General features: G+C 40.8%; 1 protein-coding gene across 2 annotated transcripts in view; it reads left to right on the top strand.

The window, feature by feature from the left end:
- Positions 1-22,912, top strand: part of slit3 (slit homolog 3 (Drosophila)) — a 240,419-nt gene that overhangs the window by 200,846 nt on the left and 16,661 nt on the right. For both annotated transcript variants that reach the window (XM_051419431.1, XM_051419432.1), the window contains 13 exons: positions 322-454; positions 2,933-3,001; positions 3,150-3,221; positions 4,922-4,993; positions 7,828-7,899; positions 7,993-8,075; positions 8,198-8,278; positions 9,912-10,036; positions 12,459-12,556; positions 16,679-16,818; positions 19,577-19,670; positions 20,716-20,853; positions 21,495-21,735. In XM_051419431.1, the coding sequence (XP_051275391.1) occupies positions 322-454; positions 2,933-3,001; positions 3,150-3,221; positions 4,922-4,993; positions 7,828-7,899; positions 7,993-8,075; positions 8,198-8,278; positions 9,912-10,036; positions 12,459-12,556; positions 16,679-16,818; positions 19,577-19,670; positions 20,716-20,853; positions 21,495-21,735 (1,418 nt within the window). The remainder of the gene's footprint in view (positions 1-321; positions 455-2,932; positions 3,002-3,149; positions 3,222-4,921; positions 4,994-7,827; positions 7,900-7,992; positions 8,076-8,197; positions 8,279-9,911; positions 10,037-12,458; positions 12,557-16,678; positions 16,819-19,576; positions 19,671-20,715; positions 20,854-21,494; positions 21,736-22,912) is intronic.

Consider the following 22,912-nt stretch of genomic DNA (forward strand, 5'->3'; position numbering starts at 1 on the left):
GTGCTGAGTGCTGAGTTGAGTGGAATTGACCAAGTGCCACACTTATAGTTCAGTCTTTATCTCTATGCATCCTCTTTCTTTGTCTTTGTTCTCCCTCTTCTATTTTTTTCTCTCTCCAATCTTGTGCCCTAACCTATCTGAACCTCCTTCCCTCTGTCTGTTTACCTATCACTGTTGCTCTTTGTCTCACCTCTGTCCATTTTTGAATTTGTCTGTCCTTCTCTGTATCCTTCGCTTCTCTCTCGTTCTTTCTCATTGTCTCTCCCTAATATCCCTCTCTCTCTCTCCCCCCCTCTCTTTCCCCTCTCTCTCTCTCTCCAGGTGCTGAGGATAATGGTTGTCTTCCTGCGTCTGGTTGTCCTGACGTCTGCACGTGCTCAGACAGCGTGGTGCGATGCAGCAACAGAGGGCTGCACTCTCTGCCCAAGGGCATTCCCAAGGACACTACGGAGCTGTGAGTCACACGTGCACGCACGCACACACACACACACACACACACACACACACAGACAAACCAAGGATATATGCGTTCACTTGTATTCAAATATACAGACACACAAAAGCCAATGAACATACCAGCAGACATTTACAAGCACACAAACAGGAGTGAGCATTTTTGTCAATGCTTGCTCTCCAATAACATGCAAAGTTGCAACCACACACACACACACACACACACACACACACACACACACACACACACACACACCTATACACAGTCACACATTGCTGCAGTGCAATATTGATGCAGCAGTTTGCCCCGTGCTGCTTCAGGAACTAACAAACCATTTAGTGAATACACACACAAACACTCTCTTCCTCTCTTTTCCTCTTCCTGTGTGACCTGATAGGTTTACAAGCAAAGTGAGTTATATGCAGGTGCTTGTGTGTTTATGTGTTTGTTTGGATGTTGATGTCATAAATTTACGAATCACTGCAGATATTAAAAACAACGCACAGTTAAATACTGTCTAATACATTATATTGCCAAACAGCAAGAGACAGAAAGACAGCCAGAACGGTTACAGACAGCTGCGAGGGGATACAAGAAAGTGTCCTTGGGTTATTTTCTTTAAAATATTTCAAAAATTGCTTTAAAAAATATGCAGTTTCCAATGTTACAATGCCAAAAACATCTCTGAAGAAGCCAAGGTCCACTTTTTATATTTAAAAGAATTGCCAGCACAGTGAAGGTTTTTACTTTTAACATTTGCCTACTACTAATGTGATGTCCTTTTAATGAGAGATTATACTCAAAGAGACACAAACAAGAGAGAAACAAAGTGTGCTTGTATTTGTAACCTTAGCAGTTAATGATACTTTTAATCACGTATTTGTGTGTATACAGGATTTCCCTGTATATTACAGCTGCTACATCTTGTAACTTGTTTGTCATTAATTTCAAGCTGGTAAGAATCACTGTAATAAAGAAAGAGACCAATAAAGGAAATGTCTATAACAATTGTCAGAACTGATGTAGGATAAAACAAGGATAAAACAATGTTAATCAAGATTAGGAAATTTAGAAGAAAGTAGGAACAAAATGTCTTGTAGGAAGGTGAATAATTGCACACACACACACATGCACACACACCCACACACAGAAACCCCTCTTGCTGTGAAATAGGCCTGCTCTACGGGGTCAATAGCAGTGATTAGGTATTGATCAGGCTGAAGAAGACACTCCATCATACTGTCCACATGACCTACTTATGACCTGAGAGAGAGAGAGAGAGAGAGAGAGAGAGAGAGGAACCAGCGGATCATAAAATGTGTGTGTATGTGTGCATGAGTTTATATATGTGTGTGTGTGTGTGTGTGTGTGTGTGAACTTGTTTCTCACAGACACAGAAGGATCAGTATAGGTGAATGGTGTGTGTTTGCAGTGGTTGGAATATGTGTTTAAAGCTACATGATGAAACTGTTCTGTTAGTGCCACACTTCTCCTCCTCAGTCGGGCAGGTTCGCGCACCAACACTGACTCGTTATCTTGTCATTTTGTCTCATCTTGATTGGCTGTCTGGTGAATTCAGAGAAAACTTATCGTACCTATGCAGAAAATGGAACATATTTCTAATTTCCACTGCCCGGTACGGCTCTGGTCAGCTCGACTTGCTTGGAAATATTCGTTTTTGGTTTTCAATGTTAAAAGTTGTGGCTACTACCTGGTACTTAGTGCTTTTATTTTAGTCGAGGTTCTAAGCAAGCTGAGCCGACACTCCAAGATAGAGTGAAAACACTGCATGTCATGGGACATCCTGCATCCTCCTGTGTTTGTGCTGTGTTGAAGATAATGACACAGCAGTTTCATGCTATGTTGCTATGATAATCAGCTAAGAAATCTTGCCTACATTGAAGGGGTACTATCTGCAGTGGAAAGGTAAATCTAGAAGTACCTTGGTACCAAAAGTTGAGCCGAGCCATAGCATGCAGTGGAAATGAGGTATTGTACATCAAAAAGCAAAGTATTCACCTTTAAGACTTAAAGACTGGAAGCAGGGGGAACCAGCTGGGTGCATGTTTTGAAGTTTAGAGAGAGTCTGAGCCACACTTCCTTTTTCCCCCTGCTTCCAGTTATCATGCTATGCTAAGCTAGGCTAATCACTTAAACTCAGCTCTGACTGAGTGGTATTGATCTTCTTCATATCTAACTCTAACTAAACAAAAACATTTTTAAACTATTCCTTTAATTTTTACTACACTACACTCCTCTGGTAAATGTAAATAAGCCATATAAATGTAGATTTGAGGTACTACACCTCGTTCCAGCTCAAACTAACACCCCCCTCCACTCATCTGCTTTTGATGTCGTCCATCTCTCGCACTTTTTAATGTGGCAGAAGTTGCAAAACCAAAAGTTTTATGTGTTATATTGACATTTTCTCACCCCCATGTAATACATACTACATTAACTATGCACCTTTCCTTGCAGTTACCTGGAGGGTAATATGCTGACATCTGTGCCCAAGGAGCTGGCAGTCCTGAAGCAGCTGTCACTGGTGTATGTACCACTCACGTAACCTTGAACAGAATACACATACAGTATCATTGTTGAGACAGTTTAGCAACCTAACATGCATATAAGCAGTATGTTCTGTCTGCATGTGTATTTGTCTGTGTGCATTTACCGTATGCTCGTACCTACACAGGGACCTGAGCAACAACAGCATCAGCACCTTGGCTTCATACACCTTCAGCAACATGACTCAACTAGCCACACTGTAAGTTACCATGGCAACGCACACACCCAGCCATGCATACGCACATCCCCACCCGTGTCCTGTCATATATGGGTTGTGTGTGGGTGTGTGTGTGTAAGGCTAAAAACCACTTGATAAATCAGTGTTTTCTCCTCTTAACTTTGATTAATTACCCTATCTCCTCTCCTCCCTATTTCTTCATATTTTCCTTCGTCTTCTTTTCTCTCCCATTTCTCGCCTGTGTCTTCATCTTTCTCTCCTCTTCTCATTTTGTCTTTCTCAATTTCCATTTTACTTCTCTCATTTTCTAGCTTTTCCACCTCTGTCCTCCTTTTACCCCCAATAGTTTTTCCACTCCTCAGTCTCATTTCAAGCTTCTTTGTATCTTAGTCGTGTCTTATTTCATCTTTGTTAACACACTTGCAGTATTTTGTATTCCTATCTTCTTGTTCCTTTCTAAAACTGTCCTTTTACTTCTCTGCCACTCAATTAACCTGTTAAATTATAATCCGCTTTAGCTCCTCTTAAATTCCCCTCTCTTCAACACTTTTCCTGCTATCTTACATATACATTTCTTTTATTGCTGGAGTGATCTGAAGTTTGTGTCTTTTTGACTTATCTATCGTATCTATTACATGGATTTTAAATCAACTGACAGGAATTTGTGTGTCCAGGGAAAGTTGACTGTGCACATTTTCTCTTTTCCAGCACCGCCCCCCATTTCATATTTCATAGACTTGCACTCAGTCAGTCAGTCAGTCAGACCTGGGAGCTGCCCAGTGAACCCACAGGCTTCTACTGTTAGCCCACAGATAGCATCAGTGGAACACTTTCTGAGTTAAATGCCTTGCTCAAGCATACCTTGCCAAGAGTTGAAGAGGCAAAGGAGAGTGTTTCACTTTCCACATTGGATTTTCTGAATCTGTTGATTTATTGGCTTTAAGGCTCCTTTCCTTAACTTCTACGCCAGTTGTGTTAACCTGAAGTGAGAGATGAGACGGTTTTTTTTTCCTCTTTCCTCTGAGACACCTTTGGGCCTCTTGAAAATCAGTATGATGAGGCACTACTTCATTGTGGAGCATCATGAGGCAAAAACTGCTGAGAACCAATTTTCTATAGGCTACCAGTGTCTTTAAGATATCAGACAGCAACAGTCAGCTTTTTACACCAGGACCATTATTATGCTCAATGCTTAATTATGTTATAATAATGACAGCACCCTGAAACGGCCAACCTGATCTCATTTGACCCTGATCAGAATTCTGTCCTTAAATTTTTGTCTCCTTCACTTTTATTCATTGTTAAACTTAATTTTTGATTCATTAGCAGTTTTAAGAGAGAAAAACTTAACTGTGGTGTGGGAGTTTGACTTTACAAAAGCCTGAGCTTTGCCTCTGGCAGTTTTCTACCTCTACCCATTTTTCTACCTAATTTGAAATATGGCTTTTTGTTTATTTCCCCTTGTTTAACCTACAGTGGCTACAGGTTCTGTATTAAGTTATTGTAAAGCCAAATATGCTGTGTCACCTCTCATGTCTTCCCTCTTCTTTGTATTTTTACCCCCTCTGTCCCTCGACATTAATTTTTATGTATTCAGGGATGTAGTCTGACAAGACAAGAGAAAATCATTTGAAATGAGTATATCACAAAATACTAATAGTGTGAGAATCCTGATTCAGATACTAAGTCTTGTGACCTTGTTCATGTCCTCTGTCTTCCAGCATCCTGAGTTATAACCAGATTCGCTGCATCCCGGTTCATGCCTTCGACGGGCTCAAGGCACTTCGCCTGCTGTGAGTAGCAAGCTTCATCTTCAAGTGCCGCAGTGGATTCAATATTCATACACTCCCCTTTGCTAGTTATAGTACTGAGCTAAATCAAAGTTTAATCACTCCCCTGGTGCCAGGCCGAGTACCATGTTAAGACCCAGTCACAAAATGAGTCACAGCCACCCAATCATTTGTTGTTTCAGGGTACTAAAAAAGATAAAAGTGACAATCTCTCATCTCCTCTTTAATACTCCCTCACTATCTGCATGCTCTGGCCCCTCTCTCCCCTTGTGTCTGTCCCCCTCTCCTTTTCTCTCTCTCTCTCCGCCCAATGTTGTGTTTGACGAATCGACCTTCAGCCTCTGTTTCTCTCAGTCATCCATCTGGTTGTCCACCCTCTGTCTCACAAGCCCACATGCGCACACGCACAATGTGCACATTAATATTGCTGTAGGACCATCCCCTCACACACATGCGAGCAGCTAGACACACACAAACACGAATGTGTGTGCTTTTCACACACAAGTATGAGCACACACCTGCACCCTCATTGCTCAATGACAGCAGAATTCACGCATGCCGTTTGTAGCATTTTTAAATTAATCTTTATTTAACTTTAATTAAACTGTGATACGTCAATATATTAAATAAATCTGTGATTAAAGAGTAACTTAACAGTTTATTACGCCCTCTCTGGTTAAAAGTTTCAAGCCTGTTTCACCTCTGACCACACCCAGAATCACTGATGGGTCAGAAGGCTGCTTCGTTTGACATGTAACCACAAACAACGATGATGTCACAGGGTCCTGGAGTACATGATTGCATCAAAGTGAGAAGTTAAACCACTGGAGGTCAGCAAAAACAAGATTTTCAAAGGGATAGGAAGAATAAGATACTCTTTAAGATAATTTCAATTTCAAATGAGAAAAACATGTATGCCACAACTTCTCTAATATCCACCTCTGAGATTTGTACCTACATCTCAATATGATGGAGGTGAATGGAATTTATCTATTGATAGATTTTATAAAAAGCATCAGCTTGTTTTTTGGACAGTGTCTGTTACTCTAGATAAACCACACCAGGATTTTTCACAAAAAATAGTAGTCACAAAAAATATATGGTGCAAAATCTGACAGTACTGTGACAGTAATACACAGTGTCAATGTCAGCATCAATTCTGATATTCTTTATTTTAATAGTAATACCATTGGCTCAGAAATACAAAGGTAAATATGATATTGGTAGAATTTCACAATTGTTACAAATAACTTTCAACTTAAACCCAAAATCAAGATGAAATAATGATTCAAGATTTGAGTTTTGTCTTGTATCATTCTCTGTAGACATTTCTTCCTGAACTTTGGCCACCATTGTTTGTTAAGAAAGAAAAAGTCAGTGTTTTGCCCTCCAAGAAGTCGGCTTTGTTTCTGGCCTTTCTCTATATATCGACTGTATCTCTTACGAGGCTTTCACCTTGCAGAAGTTTAGTGATCGTTTTTTTTTTCTTCGCTCCTTTCTTCCTTTCATTTTAGTTGATGTTGCCGTGGGGACTGATCCCTCTCTGCCCCCGCATAGCAACTGGTTGCCAGGCAGCCATCACTGTCACTTCCTCATTACCCACAACCCCCTCTGGGCCAGCCTTACGCGGGGGCTGTTAGACCACCATACACAGATGCACAAAACACACACACACACACACACACACACACACACACACACACACACACACACACACAGTGATACACACAAATTCGTAAAGTTACATGGGCACACAGACATACACACACAAACCTGTGCACTCTGGTACACACTGACCTGAACATGCGCACAGTGAATTATGCACACAAACACACACACACACACACACACACACACACACATACACTTTTCCAATAGTGGTGGTTTGATAGCTGTCCCCTGCCACAGCCCTTTGCTCTAATGGAATGTGAACTTATATCCAGCAGGCAACACACTCAAATGGCTAGACACAAAGGACACACACACACACACACATACATACACACTCTGCAGTTTCTGAGCCCTCGGAGACAAAAGTTTCAGACACATACGCACACATCTACACACTAAAACACATGCACAAAAACCCAAAGGCACAAAACAGAAATGCACATGCTCACATCGATACACATCACAGCCTGCAGTTTGTCCCTGTGACACACACACACACACATACACACACTATAGATGACCGTATGAGACAGTTTATTTTCCATTCAGAGACCAGGACAAGCTTTATTGCCCAACAATGAAAATAAGCTTTCTGTTTATTTTGTGTTATTCTTTCATAAATATTTTATTTATTTTCCATTATGGAGGGGATGATGGTGTGTCTGCAGCTGAGGAACTACAAATAATTTAAATAATTTAGCATGCAGCTAGTCAGGGTTGGTGTATTAGCCTGCTGGAAATTGAGTATTAGGCAGCAAGGCTGTCAGTTTCATTTACTTCTGATATGATGGATATGAGGCAGTAGGTTTGTTGAGATATTTATTGTAAAATTAGTCAATAGTGCATTTGTCTAAAAATAGACCAGATACTAGCTGCTCTGTCAGCGTACTGTAAGTACAGTAGTAGCAGTAATAGCATCCTAGTACGAGTGTAAGTAGATGAGGAAGTAGCCGTAATAACTAGATACTGCTTTATTATTATTCTACTTGCTGCAAAAAGTGTGATTGTAAAGAAACACTGAATGCTTCATCAAATTAATTAACTACACATTAAAATTAACAATGGGTCAAAAAGTGACCTCTTGAATTTGTAACAAGGTCAGTTTTGTGTTTAATATTCATATACACCCTTGTTTTGTTGTCTATTCCTCTTTCTCTCTCCTCCAGCACTCTCCATGGTAACGACCTTTCAACCATCCCAGAAGGAGCTTTCAACCACCTCACCTCTCTGTCCCACCTGTAAGTACAGCCCCATATATCTTTGTTTGTTTGTGTGTACAAGTGTCTTGGATGCAACTGTTGTGGATTACACTTTTAATTGTGTGTGTCCAGGGCTCTTGGTGCCAACCCCCTGTACTGTAACTGTGACCTGCGCTGGCTCTCTCAGTGGGTCAAGGCTGGCTTTAAAGAGCCTGGTAAGAAGAAAAATCACAAACCAGATGCTATTAAAATACCTTTAACCAAAATATTGATATATTGTCTGTGTAAAAGAAGATGCAAAATATGCTGTTGATGTCGACTAAGTGTGTTTTTGTAGGAATTGCTCGTTGTACAGGACCTCCTGACATGGCTGACAGGCTCCTGCTCACCACACCACTCAACAGATTCCAGTGTAAAGGTAAATAGTCTCCTCTTTATTCTGCTCGCTGCTCTCCTTTTATATTCCGTTACCTGCCCTTTCATATCAGTGTTGACCTGTTTTAGCGCTGGGTTAATCCCTGGATTCAGTCAGATTAGTACATAAGAAGGTGTTTAAAACAGCCATAAGTGGCAGCAAGAATCATGTCAATATCAATTATACTGAGAGTGAATTAGTGCAGACTTTATTACAGTACCTGAGTTATTCCATCTCCGTCACAATACCTCAGCAAAGTCCTGATTTTGCTCCTTTTTAGATTGTTGAACTATTTTATCTTTGACTTGATCTTGTACTTTTAGGTTGTTGCTTTACACTGATCTGGTCTTTATGCATGTACGTCTTCTGGACAATATTTGGATTTGTATCTAGTCTCAGGTTGAGTTTTAGTGATGTAGGGCTGCCAGTGGTACTATATTTACATGATAATGTGAATTGTAGATCAGCACTGTCGCTAATCCAAAACATTCAGATTATGAAAATCATTTAAATAGCCCATTGATGGAGTGTGAATGTGTTTCTCTGAGAATCAGAATCACACAAGGATTTTGACTTCGGTTTTACATTGCTCTCAATATACATACAAAGAAAAGGAATACATACAGTATATAATGGAAATATACATATAAACCCTCTCACTATGTAGGTTAGCTGTGTGGTACACTATTGACCTTTCCAGGCTCATATGCTCATCCAGTGCATCCTAGGATTGGCTCCAGAACAATTTAAACTTTCTGTTTAAGACATTCTGTTCTGTTTTTTTATATAGTTTATTGAATGCACTTCAGATTCATTTTCAGGCTCAGAGCCAGCAAGCAGCTAAGACGAGGAGTGGAAGGCTCTAAACTAATCTTTTTATTTTCATTGAGCCTCTTTGAGTTACTTCAAGGTATTTGTGTAAATATTACTGTTGTTATGTTCCTTTTTTTTCTGAAAACTAACTTGCCAGACAAAGCCTTTATGTATCAAGGGATATTGTTTAAAATTCTGTGTTTTGATTGTCTGTGGTTTGAGATAATCTCGGTCCATAATACAGAGCATTGCCTATGTTCATAAATAAAAAACAAGTGACAAAAATCCTCATCCTCTCAGTTGTATATTACTCATACAGAACAGAGTGCAGGAGCAGCCGACCTCTTAACATTAGCTGCCCCAGGGCTCCCCTGCTATAAAACCAGATGGTAAAAGACTTACCTAAGAAAACGTTTTACACACGTGATAAAAAATACATCTTGAACTGTATTAGGTTTTCAGCAAGAAAGTAAGAGTTTAAAGTAGACTGTGACTCAGGTACTGAGATCAAACTCTTGTTGAGGTATCTAAAGTCATCAAACTGAATCAAAAACTCTCTGGCTCTTGTTTCTACATGCCCTGGCCTCTGAAACAAATCATATTTATTGCTCTACTAAGCTCTTACTTTTCTTATCCTGTAAGGCCTTTTCTTGGCACACCATCCATTAAATGAAGTCAGTGGGAGTGCCTTTTAGCACAATATGACTAAATATGTATGTATTTTTTCCTTCTTTCTCTCCCTGTATGTCTTCTTATCTTCATTCCTCCCTCCTTACCCCCCTTTCCTATTTCTTCTCTCATCTGCTTGTGTTATCTTTATCAGGTCCTGTAGATATCAGTCTGATGTCAAAGTGCGCCCCCTGCCTGGCAACACCCTGCCAAAACAATGGTACCTGTGTGTCTGATGCTACTGGATCCTACCACTGCACCTGTCCATATGGATTCAAGGTGAGATGCACGAAAGCAGCAATATTTTATCTCACTTTATAAAAAACAAGTTAATGCACATAATGGGTACTACTTAACTTCACATGTGGATGCTCCCATGCAAATTTATATATTCATTTATTGCTGTGGTAAATCTCTGATGTTAAGCATTTCCAGTGTGGCACATCAAGTTTGGAAGTTTATTTTAGCGGGTGTAAAAGCTGTACAACTCAGTCCTTGAACCCTGATAATGTTAGTGCCATGTTCTATGTCCTGGTCCCTAGTACCAGCTACCTACACTGTCACATAAACAACCATTATTTGGTAGTTCTTTTGTTTACTTAAGCTTGTGAATGATGGGATCCAGAAAATGTTTTGCTTTTGCTGCCCGATTCATGGAATTGGCTGCATGTGTGAAAGGTATCCTACAGATGGATAGCCATGCTGCATAAGCCTGTGGTATTAGCAGTATTATCAGGCTTAGCTTTGGCCTTGCATGCATAATGTATCTACATGTTCATCAATAGAGAAATGATGACTGCAGCGGGCTGCACTGGAGGTATCGACTGATCAAGAGACAGAGGGTGTAATAGTTGTCAAGACCCCTGCATCAGGGAAGACATGCAAACCTGCTAGTGGTGGGGCGATTTGCATTGGAGGATGTATGCACTCGTGTGTGCACAGTGTGTGGATGCATGTGTACATGTCAGATTACCTACCAGTTTGTTTGCATGTGTGTGGAGAGATCAATGGGTTCAAACCTCTGTGGGAGTTTGTGTGTGTGTGCAAGCACTCTAAAGATACACTTACGGCCTTGTGTGTACACACACACCTCATAACCTTTGGGCTTTTACAGCAGGACAAAGCCTTAATCTCGCTTTTAATTAAAACATCACTTGCCAAGGTCATAGACTGGGAAACAGGGACTGCTGTGTGTGTGTGTGTGTGTGTGTGTGTGTGTGTGTGTGTGTGTGTGTGTGTGTGTGTGTGTGTGTGTGTGTGGGTGTGCATGTACATGTCTGTGTGTATGTTTTCCTTTCTGTGTCGGCATCCACTGGGACAACGTTAATTAAAATGTGTTGGAGGAATCAAAGAAGGAGCAGCAAAGAACAAAGGAGAGAGCGAGAGAGAGAGAGAGAGAGAGAGAGAGAGAGAGAGAGAGAGAGAGATGTATGAAAAAAGAGAAATAAATGTTGGAGTAAAGGGGTAAAGAGTCTGAAAGAACAGAATAGTAAGAAAGACGGAGCGATGGAAAGGAAGAGAGAGTGAACAAAACATAAACAAATGGACACAGTAAAAAAGAAAAAAGGAGGGAATAATGAAGATGGATGGAGAGGGAACACAAGCATAAACGGCTTTGATCAGAGGAAGTGGGTGTGTTGGCGGCCAAAGGTTTGGTGGTTTGAAATTAAAACTAAACTAGTGTGAGTGTGTGTGTGTGTGTGTGTGTGTGTGTGTGTGTGTGTGTGTGTGTGTGTGTGTGTGTGTGTGTGTGTAGGACTCTGATACATGATCTACAGTTCCTACAGTGAAAGCTGTTTATTTAGAAAACAGGTGTGTGGTGAGAAGAGCAATGAGTAGGCTGCGTTATGCCTACATGTGTGAATACTGCAAGAAACACACACATATGTGTTAATAATAGAGTGTGTGTAAAAGAAAAGGAACATTAATAAAAGCTCACTCGGAAAGTAGAGCGATGGTTTAAGAAAATGTTGTATTTTTAGATTAACCAACCAGAATAGATTTATTCAACCCTCTATCTCTCTGCAGGCTATTTTCTTTTGCAACTAAAGTATTCAAAAATCTGTGGTCCTAAAATTGAATTACAAGTTAATTACTAGTGCAAAAAATAAACAGTAACTGTCAGAACTTTAAGCAATGGAGAAAAAGGCCTGCATTGTTTTACTCTTTTTGTAGAAATAGCATCAACACCTACAGACAACACTGTGTATCACCCCATTCATGTTTAAATTAAAGCTGATTGAACCACTGTGATTTGATGCTATAGAAAATAAATCCAAGTGGTTGTAAATATTATTTAAATACATATATTTGAATGTGATGAACAGTAACAAAGTTGTTCTGCCTGACTCCTTACAGTACAGTAATGCACAGGAAGGTTCACGAGGCCCACTGTCACTCTCCTCACAGGCGTCACAACTACCTAGCAGGAGTTTTCTTATTGTTATTGTTTGTGTTTATTATTCCCATCACCAGAACACTTCTAGCTGTATTAAATCCATATTCCTGCAAGTGCTTTTAGCCCTGCACCTAAGACTGAGTCAGAGGGAGATTATTTCACAAGGACTGTGTAAAAAAAAGTGCTTGAAGTGAAGTGATTTGAAAGCACCCATGGACCGTTTGTTTGAACAGTGAAATTATGTCTGAAAGAAAAATATACAATATTCAATTATTAATTTCTTTGCCCTCTCCTCTCCTTCAGGGTCAAAACTGTGAAATACCCATCAATGCCTGTATAAGTTTCCCCTGTTCTAATGGAGGAACCTGCCACATTCAGCCTGGCCACGAAGACCACTTCAGGTATGTCTGTTATTAACTAAGATGTCTCATATAAAACATGCTGTAGTTCCAATGACTTTGCATGTGGGTTTGTTTATGTTACCAACTAGTCTAGTACACTTTCTTGAAACCAGAAACCATTCATTTAGTCTGTATCCTGCTTATAAGAGAATGAAAAAAATAAAACAAGAAAGAGTCATTTTAAAGAAGTCCTTTGGGAATCCGTATACGCTGTGGGTCAAATCTTATTGCCCTCTCTACCCTGCCGCCCCTCTCTATTAGTGGAGACGTTTTAAAAACCTCACTCTGTATTCTCATGAGGGAGAATTAACTTTACCCTGCCCCCAGAAATATAGACAACATGATTAGAGTAGACAGTCTTGCCTCACTGGACAATGCATTACCCGAGATAACTTACCTCAACCTCCTGATGTGTTTTCCTGCCTGTTGTGGGGTGGAGGGAGTTAGACAGGAAGCGAGGGGACTTTTCAGTGGAGGAAGCCCCATTATGTCTGCTCATTAAATCCTTGTGCCCCCTCTGACCTCCTCATTCTCTTAAAGGGGCAATTTAAACTGCTGCTGTTGTCCACGTCAGTGTTTCTGCATTAATATGTTGACAAACAGTTTCCATAATAGAAAAGTCTGTAAATTTTTTTGTAAATGTGAGCTGTGGTGTAATTTTTAGTATTTGAGAATGAACAAAGAGATGTGTATGGATTTAATCTATAGTCTTTTTTTTCTTCAGTTTATTGTTTTTCAAAAGAACTGTTCAGAAGGGAAATCTTCTGTAATTACCGATATATATTAATAATATAATATTAATATTAATATTCTATATTAACTGAGGAAAAATAAATTCCTCCTCCTCAGTTAACAATTAAACGCATTTTTGCTATCTAGGGTTTCAAGCTGATGTATAACAAGCATAAACCCACCATCCATAATGTGCTTGACCTCCTTATTCATCCAGAGAAAGCATACAGCACTTGCCTGCTTCTTTCCAGGAACCCCTGTTTCACATTCATATAGTTTCACACATTCACACCCGGGAGCTGCCCAACACAATCACAGTTTGACTCTTGGCTGCAGAGCAGCTCCACTGGAGACGTTGGGGGTCAAGAGCCTCTCAGTGGCAATTGTTGAGGAGTGGAGAGTAGAGCTGATACAGGATCTAAAACTTGCTTCTCGCACCTCTGGGCTTCTGCTGCATTTTTCCACAATATGACAGCTTGAAATTCTGTAGATGATTTGTAGAATTATGAAAGAAATCTTTAAAATATTAAAGCCTGCATTTCCCCTGTCCCCTATCATCTCGTAACGAATCCCCAAGAAACTAAAGTTAGTTAGTTCCAAGTTAATTTGGAAGTAAGTGCCAAGAGACAAAATATAACTCTGTTTGTAGACCGCAGGCCAAAAGTAATCAAAATGGTCACCAACTGTTTAGAAATATAATCAATTGAAACGGACTTTAATTTGGTGCATTTTTAACAACAGCCCTTTTGCAATTAAACTGAACCAAACCACATTAAATGCACAATATTTTGCACTCTTCAAAAACTCTTTGAAGGATCAAGGAGGCATCATTGGAAGGGACATTGCTTATATTAAAAAAGAAAAAAATCAAATACTGTACATTGTGCATGCTTGATAATTGTCCAAACATGTGTGTGTCTGCATGCACAAGCGTCCTTGTGCCTGCCAGGGTCAGCAGTATCCGTCAAAAATCTCTCTTTGTCCCAGACTCATGACAAACAGCCACTTTGATTGGAACAATTGTCATAAATACCTTAACCAGATTTGTCCCTTAACAAGGCCTTTGCCCTTTGTAGTCCTTTGATGTGCATCTGGCCTTTAACATTCTGCGTGGTAATGCTATTAGGGGTCTCTTTACCCTTTACAGATCTTCTCTTAATGTTAATACCAACACAGGTATAGATACTTGTGCCCTCTGAGAGACACAGAGAGAAAGACAGAACGAGTGGGAGACCGGACCCCTTTGACATTTTAACATGTTATATAATCAGTTGGGGATATTCAATAACTCCAATTAGCCTCGGTTCTTAGCAGGGACCCATTTGTCAAACTATGTACTTTAAATGTCAAGACTGGGATTTGATTAGTGAAGCAGTGCTCTTTGACCCTGTCGGTGCAGCACTGTTCATTTCATTTGTATTTCTTTGTCTTTTGTTTCTCATTTTTCTCTTTCTTCTTGCTTTCTTGCACCTTATTTTATTACTCCTCCTCTTTCCTCTCTCTTTTCTTTCTATATAGACAAATGAGTGCTTATTATTGTAACAAATTTACAAAATTAAGCCAATTAAAATTGTAACCAATCCCAAAGCCAACATTTGTGCAATAAGGTTACGTGTATGATGTCTCAAGTAAGAGGAGTCGTACATGCTTTTTCATGGGAGGTTTGTGATTGACACAAATGAGACAGGTGTACTTTTTGTAACTGAGACATCCAGTTACATGTTGCATGAAGTGGTTTTTCATAGTTTCAAATGTGTATTAAGTGAAATTGGTGATATTTATTTACATTACATACTACATTTATTAGCACCCATTGCTCCAGCTCAGTACAGCTTTTAGCAGGTTTTTGGGCACATTGTTTTTAGTTCTACTGGCCAACACATAGTTATCCAGGTGTTGATGGAGACAGCTAAAAGAAGAGTGTATATGGTGTGTTATGCCAAAGAAATATGACTGATGGGGTTCATGTTGTTTCTATCTGTCTGCTGTATGCATAAGTAGGCAGCTTGATACTAATATGTTACAGTTTAATAAGCTCATTGTATCTCAGGGGCTTAGGGGCTTTGGAGTCTTTATGCAGTTTTAAACGCAGCGTTCTGAAACCAGCAGACAGACAGGGTGGGGGTGAATATCATATATGGTGTGGGAAGAGGGCGTGAGTGAGATAAGCGTTAGCGTGAGGAAATGTCTGTGAGGCAGAAACTTTAGATTAGAAAAGTCAGGGTGAAACAAAAGGAATGAAAAATCAACCAAAAAACAGAATACGTCTTACAGGTGCCAGGGAGTGGGAAGGACAGATACAGTCTTGGAAATAAGTGTGTGTGTGTGTGTGTGTGTGTGTGTGTGTGTGTGTGTGTGTGTGTGTGTGTGTGTGTGTGTGTGTGTGTGTGTGCGCGTGTGTGTGTGCTGAATCGACCTTGTTGTAAAACCCCTTTCATCCAATAAAAGCAACTTGACTCGCTAAAGTGTAAGGAGAATAGAGAGTCGTGAGAGAGGGTGAGCTGTTTAGTGCAGCTGTGGTCAGATTTCTCAAACACTGTGTGTATGTGTGTGTGATGGAGGGAGGGGTGATCTTTACCTGAAGGTGCTGTGTGTTTTTGAGTGCATTTGATCTATCGTAAGGAGTTAACCGGACAGAGATAAGAAGGGTGGGAAAAGGGGAGAGAGATCAAGGGCTGGTGAGAAGAGAGGAGGGAGAAATTAATCTGAAGATGGGGGAGCAAAGACAGTGAGAGGAGGGAGGAAGATGAACGGAGGAGGAGGAGGAGGCTTTGATCATTCCTTTTGAGTTACACAGGTGGGTGGTGTCCAACAGCAGTGGCATCAAACTAGAAAAAAGTTTATCTCAGCATGTTTTTTCTCAGCTCTGGGTGGGGTGTTTTTGCTGCCCTATTAGACAATAACATTTACATTTAATGTTCATTAATAAAACACCCCCCAACAAGAAAGACATATGTTGATATGAATCAAAGGACTGCGTTTAAAAGAGATGACAGCATCTCTCAAAATTTTAGTGCAGAAGAAGATAGTCAGGGAGGGTTTGTGTGCGGCGGTAATAGTTTAAACTTTGAACAGGCATGTTAAAAATTCATTTCTGCTATAAAATGAGGCATGAAATGGTGTCTCTTGTTGGGCCACTAAATATAGATATGCTGTGGCTCCAGTGGTGTGTAAGAACCAGTACAGGAACGTTAGAAACCCCCACTGGAATACAGATTGAATTGCTTTTCTTTAAAGCTCTTATAGGAGAATTTAAGGGGAAGTGAAGTTGAGCAGCTGATTGATCTGGCTGATTGATTTTATTTCAAGTTGTACAGCAGGAGTGTGTGCTCTGATCCTGCCACAGTCACCATCTTATAACGCGCGTTTTGTGTGTGTCTGTGTGTGTAGCTGTGTGTGTCCGCCAGGTTTCGAAGGCCAACGTTGTGAGGTAAACCCAGACGACTGTGAAGACAACGACTGTGAGAACAACTCCACCTGCATAGACGGAGTGAACAACTACACCTGCGTCTGTCCGCCTAACTACACAGGTATACACACACACATACACTTACGCACGCACACCATCTATTTATGCACTCAGTTGTTCCTGAAACCCTCATTCTTTGCTCCTGAGAGACTGGGAGGGTCAGCAAGTCCCTCCACTACCGCACACACGGAAAATCATATTTTCCACTTTACTGGATGGTAAGTTAGTAATGGACAGCCTCTCCGCAGTGACCTGAAACTGTTCCTACAGGAGGTTGAGAGAGCAATAACACAGAGGAGAGAGAGAGGGGAAGAATGACAGAGAGATGGCAAAGAGGGAAAAATAAACATAGCAAGGGAAAAGGGTAGAGAAAGGGCCGATAAAGGGCAGAAGAGTGAGACGCGAGAGAGAGAGAGAGAGAGAGAGAGAGAGAGAGAGAGACCTAACTCTTGAGTCCCACAAGTTGAAGCTAAACTGCTGACTGGGAAGTTAAGTTTTTCTATCTGTGACAGTGTCCTCTAAAGCACACACACACACGCACACAGCTGGTCCCCTTTGACACTGGATCTCAGTCAATATACACACACACTCACCCACACACGCACCATGTCATTATCGTTGTTGGCATTGAGCAGTCTCTCATGCTGCCAGCCACCTTACCACATACAGCTGTTGCACACACACACACACACACACACACACACACACACACACACACACACACAGCTGGTCCCTTTGGCTCTGAACCTGTACTCAGCTCAGTGAACCGGGTCGTAATCATCAGGTGTCACATTAAGAGGACAGTCCTTCGCTAGTTGCTCAGCTTTCTCCAAACTCAGCAACCAGGACTGTCACGTCATATTTGAAAAAGGTCAGACCTTTTAAACAGCTGATATAAGGTTTCTACAAGCGAGGAGTTTCACTCCAAATTGAGAAAGCCACGGTTTAATAAAGTTGAACATGAGCCTGAATGTGCTTCATTCTGTCTTGAGGTCAGGAGGTCACTGAGACCATTAGGGTTCATTCTCTGGAGAATATGCAAAACATATTTTATGACAATCCAACCATTAGTGTTAGTGTAAGATAACTGTTTGTGAAGGGAATACTGCAGAGGTGGGACCAAGTCATTGTTTTGCAAGTCACAAGTAAGTCTCAAGTCTTTGCACTCAAGTCCCAAGTCCAAAACTTTGAGTTTTGAGTACTAAAGTCATAGGAGGAAGGTGGCAAGTATTTTCCAGTTTAAAAGGCCAAGGCAATATTTTGTGTTCTAATAGATCTGATAAATTTGACTTTTTGAGTGTATTTTTTCCCCTACTCTGTTAAGACTATAAGGCACTGTACCATGTTAAACATTGACAATATTTTGCTGGTAAACTGTTGTTTTGCTTTATGACACACTGATCTTCCAACACAAACTGAGACTATAAAACTGTCAAAGTGTCTCACTGTGGGGAAGAATTAAAGGCCATAGGGTAAATCATACCCAACATGTTTATCGTCTTCAGTAATTACCTCGACGATGGTCTCATTTGTGTATGGTAATTATACTAAGGTATCATAGTTAATTTCACATTGATAAATTAATGTTGGCATCTTTAACTAAGTGTCCAAAGTGTGAAGTAGCCAGGCCCCAGAGGCACTTAGTGTAGCTGGGACAGACAATTGAAACTTAATTTCATATTTGTCATAACCCGGCTCCTAGGCTATGGCAAATACCGCATAGGACACAATAGATGGCAAGAAATGAGTGAATTTATTATATTAACTTAAAAACTGAGGTTATAAGTACAAATGTGAAGTGTGTCAGTCAGTAACATCAGTAATGTTAATGTGGATGTGTGACCAATAGGTGTAAATGTTGTAAAGTGAAAACAAAGCAGAAACCAAACAAAGAGCATGTGCTGCTGCTGCTGGCGGGGATGCAGCCGAATGCAAGAGAGAGAGACCCGAGCAGAGTTGAGACAGGGGTTTTATCCTTTTAGGAGCGCCTGAACCAGGTGCTCCGAATCCGTACTCTGCTGATGGTACCTTCAAGGACACATAGGAAAAACAATAACTGGTCAACCACATCAGCACATCAACACTAGATAGGGACCGTCACATATCACCCAATTTTATGTAAATTTTCTGTAGCTTAAAGAATTTCAGTTGTCATCTTCCAGCACATGTAGGATTATACTGCAACTCAGAACAACATGCATCTAAGAGTGACTTGAGGAAAGAGTATTGGAGACAGACAGGGTGGGAGTGAGGCAGCAGGATTAGATTAAAGCAGACAGAGAACGATGGAAATGTGCTTGACCTATCTCAGTCCCCTCTTCCTTCATATGACCAACTTAGCTACTGCTTGTACACACACTGTTAACCCTTCTCACCCTTTGAGCATGTAAGTGTGTGTGTGTGTGTGTGTGTGTGTGTGTGTGTGTGTGTGTGTGTATGTACACTTCTGTAGACTGCAGCCACTGTTACACAGCCTATTAACCCTCCTCTCCATCAGCTCGGATAAAAGGCTGATAATGCTCTTCTGTGTGTGTGTGCATGAGGACCTCAGCTGCACATTATCTGAGTGCTTTAACAAGACAGACACATATATAAATGAACTTTTTCCACACCTTGTTTTCTTTCCTTTCTGCTATCATTTGAAGCTGACAGAGAACATGTGTAAAGGTTAGACTGGCCCTCTCCTCCAGTCTCTTGTTTTCTATGTTCTGTCTTTCTGTTGCTCTTTTTTTGTACTCTTATTCTGAAAAATATTTTTACATGCAAACCTTTTAATTAATAAAGACATAAATATTTTTTCTTTGACCCTTTGTCACCAGGGGACCTGTGTGAAGAGGTGGTTGATCATTGTCTCCGTGGTTTTGACCCCTGTCAGCACGACTCAAAGTGTGTTCATGTTGGCCGCAGTTACAGGTGAGTGACAGCTTTGCAAGAGGTCAGCACTTAACAGGGTCAGAGGTCACATCACTGAAAGTGACAGGAGGCAGTGAGGTCACAAAGTTAAAAGCAGACTTTTTTTGTGCAACACGGAGAATCAGAACAGTCATCGCTGCTCTGCGATATGAGTTTTTGATTAGAGAAATATGCAACCAGACACACACACACACAAGCACATACACACACAAGAAGACAGATGGAAACATGTAAAGAACACTTTTTTGAGAACCTTTTTTTCTCGTAAAACTGACGCACGTAAACATGTAGTTTATCCAAGGGTTTGTAATAAAACTCTTCCACAAATACATGCAGTCCTTGGGCTATAGTCATTACTTTTGGGCAACATCTCAGTATTCTCTCGTCATAATTTTTGCCCCCACTGCTTTAACTTTCTGTTGTCATGTGAAAACTGTGTACCTCAAAACTAAATTTTTGTGTTTTACCCTTAGATAAATTCTATAACCTTTGAGCTCAATGTAGCTTTTCATAAACCATCAAATAAACTGTAAAATGCTTTGTCACCAAACTAAAAACAGGCATCACTCTTTTAAAGTTTAGACATTTTACTCATTTTAATACATTTTTATTGTTGTGCCATGGAGTACACTTCCACAACAATCTATGCACATGCATTTATGCACAGCAGCCCACGCAAATATATTTTATACAATACCATTTGCCTTATACTCCTCCAGAACTCCTCAATTACTGCCCATACGTTTAGCAGCTCTAGCAGTGAGCAGCTTGTAGAGAAATAGAAGATTTTCTTATGAATTTGGATATCTCTTTCTAATACCATATTTTGCATTTACTTGTTCAAAACTAGACTTATCCAAAGGTGAGTATAAAGTTTGGTGTCCTGGTAAAGACTGCTGTAGCAGGTGTTATTTCTAAAAACATGGGCTGGTAGTCACTTGTTGAAAACTGTCACCTCTTCGTACAGTGAAGCATCTGTAATCATGAGGTAAAGCCTGTTACCCACACACACAGTAATCTCATCCATATTTCCATGTCACTCTAGGTGCGAGTGTTTACCGGGCTATGTGGGCCAACACTGTGAGCAGGACTATAATGATTGTCTGGAGAATAAGTGTCAACACGGAGCTGAGTGTGTGGACGCTGTCAACGGCTATACCTGCGTCTGTAAAGAGGGTTTCAGGTGAGAGTCATGGAAACATATCATCAGCAAATCGCTTGAACAGACACAAGCACAGTGACACATTGCAGAGCCAGACTGCGAGGAGATACAGATGGCGCTTCATAATCAGACACTTGACTGTATGGACCCACTCTGTGTGTGTGTGTGTGTGTGTGTGTGTGTGTGTGTGTGTGTGTGTGTGTGTGTGTGTGTGTGTGTGTGTGTGTGTGTGTGCAGCAGATGCAGCTCCATGTGGTTAATTATAGCAGAGACTGTTGGCATGAGAGAAACAAATTCATCACAAGGGACAGAAAGAAGAAGATAGAGAGAGAGAAAGGAAGTCATGGCCATGCAGGAAAGAAATAGAAAAGAGGAGACCGCAGAAGAAAGACAGATACTGTAGGGAAAGGTTCAAAGATGTAAGAAGATACCGTGGAAAAAACAAGTAAAATGTGTTTGCCATGTCATGCTGATTAAACATGTCTATTTCCTTCAGGAATATTACCTTTCCAATGTCACCAGTGTCATTTGCAAATATAATGTAATGAGGCAAAATACAAAACAAGTCCCAAACTAGTTTTATCAGGGGAAATGACACAACAAATCACCCCATTAAAGCTCTATGAATAAGTTATCTTGTGTTTAATCTACCCCTCTCTCAGCGGGCTGTTCTGTGAGAACCCTCCACCAATGATCTTACTGCAAACCAGCCCATGCGACCAATCTGACTGCCAGAACGGCGCCCAGTGCCTGGTGGTTGCTGGGGAGCCCATCTGCCGCTGCATGCCCAGTTTCTACGGCAACAAATGTGACAAGATGGCCACCGTTCACTTCCTGGGTCGGGATGGGTACGTGGAGCTGCCGGGTACGAAGCTCCGTCCCACCGCGCATATTTCATTACAGGTATGATCAACATTTCACCTCTGCTAACAAAGTTTTGTTTTTCAAGATGTAGAAATCCAGCGCTGATGCATGAAATAACCTAAAAATACAATGAATTGTGTTCTGGTTTCCTCAAGAATAAAGAGCTCTATCTTCAATTCAATTCAATTCAATTTTATTTGTATAGCACCAATTCATAACAGAAGTTATCTCAGGACACTTTTCAAATAGAGCAGGTCTAGACCGAACTCCTTATAACATTTACAGAGACCCAACAGTACAGTATCTTGTAAAGTATGTCAGCCTTTGAAAGTACAAAAGATGTATTCTGCTGCACTACATGGAAAACATTTTTGGGCTGCTTCAAGTAAAGCTGTGAGCTGCTCAAATCAAGCCTATAGAGTTGCACGACTTAGTGCCGACAAAGCGAAGCAAACATCTGCTACACCCTCTGTTTCCATTGCGCACTGAACACTCGTGCTTGTGCAGACACACACACACAAAATATACATTTTGGACACCTGAGAGTTATGTCCTAATAGAGACATATTTTCCTCCTTTTTGGAAATGAGAGTGCGAGTGGGTGAGAGAGAAACAAGAAACGGAGGGCAGTCTAATTGATATTTTCCACCTGTTTGGATCTGTGTGAGCGTGTGTGTGTGCGTGTGCTTCTGCGTTCTTGCCAGGAGCTTTCAATGTCAGTGCCAAGGCTGTTTAAACTCTACCAAGGGGCCCTGACTGAGAGGCAAGAGAGAGAAAATAAAAAAAGAAGAATGCAAGGGCCACAGCACTTCATAAATCACTGGATTTTTTTTCTCTTTCTCTTTAACACTTTTCTGTCTACATCCCAGTTCTCTCTTCACCTACTCTTCTATATCTCTCTCTTCTTCCATCCCCCTACCCTCTCTCTCTCTCTCTCCCTGTTTTGTTCCCTATATTTCTCCCTCCTTTTCTCTTCTTGCTCTGCCTCGATCTCTTCTTTTCTCCAGCAGCTTGTTAGCAGGTGTTGACTTGGCTATGCTCCACTGAAGCCAAGAGTGTTAAGTGCTTGGCCCCTTGGCCCCATTTCCACTCGCTAGTTAGTTAGCGCTTAGCGGAGCACGCGAACAAGTGTGACATGTCAAGTATGTCTGTGTGGGAGGGAGGCGCCAGTGACCTCGTTTAGGGACGTGTGTGGCAAAATGAACATTTCCTCCTC

The sequence above is a fragment of the Dicentrarchus labrax genome, unplaced genomic scaffold (genome assembly GCF_905237075.1).
Source record: "Dicentrarchus labrax unplaced genomic scaffold, dlabrax2021, whole genome shotgun sequence".
NCBI classification, from domain to species: domain Eukaryota; kingdom Metazoa; phylum Chordata; class Actinopteri; family Moronidae; genus Dicentrarchus; species Dicentrarchus labrax.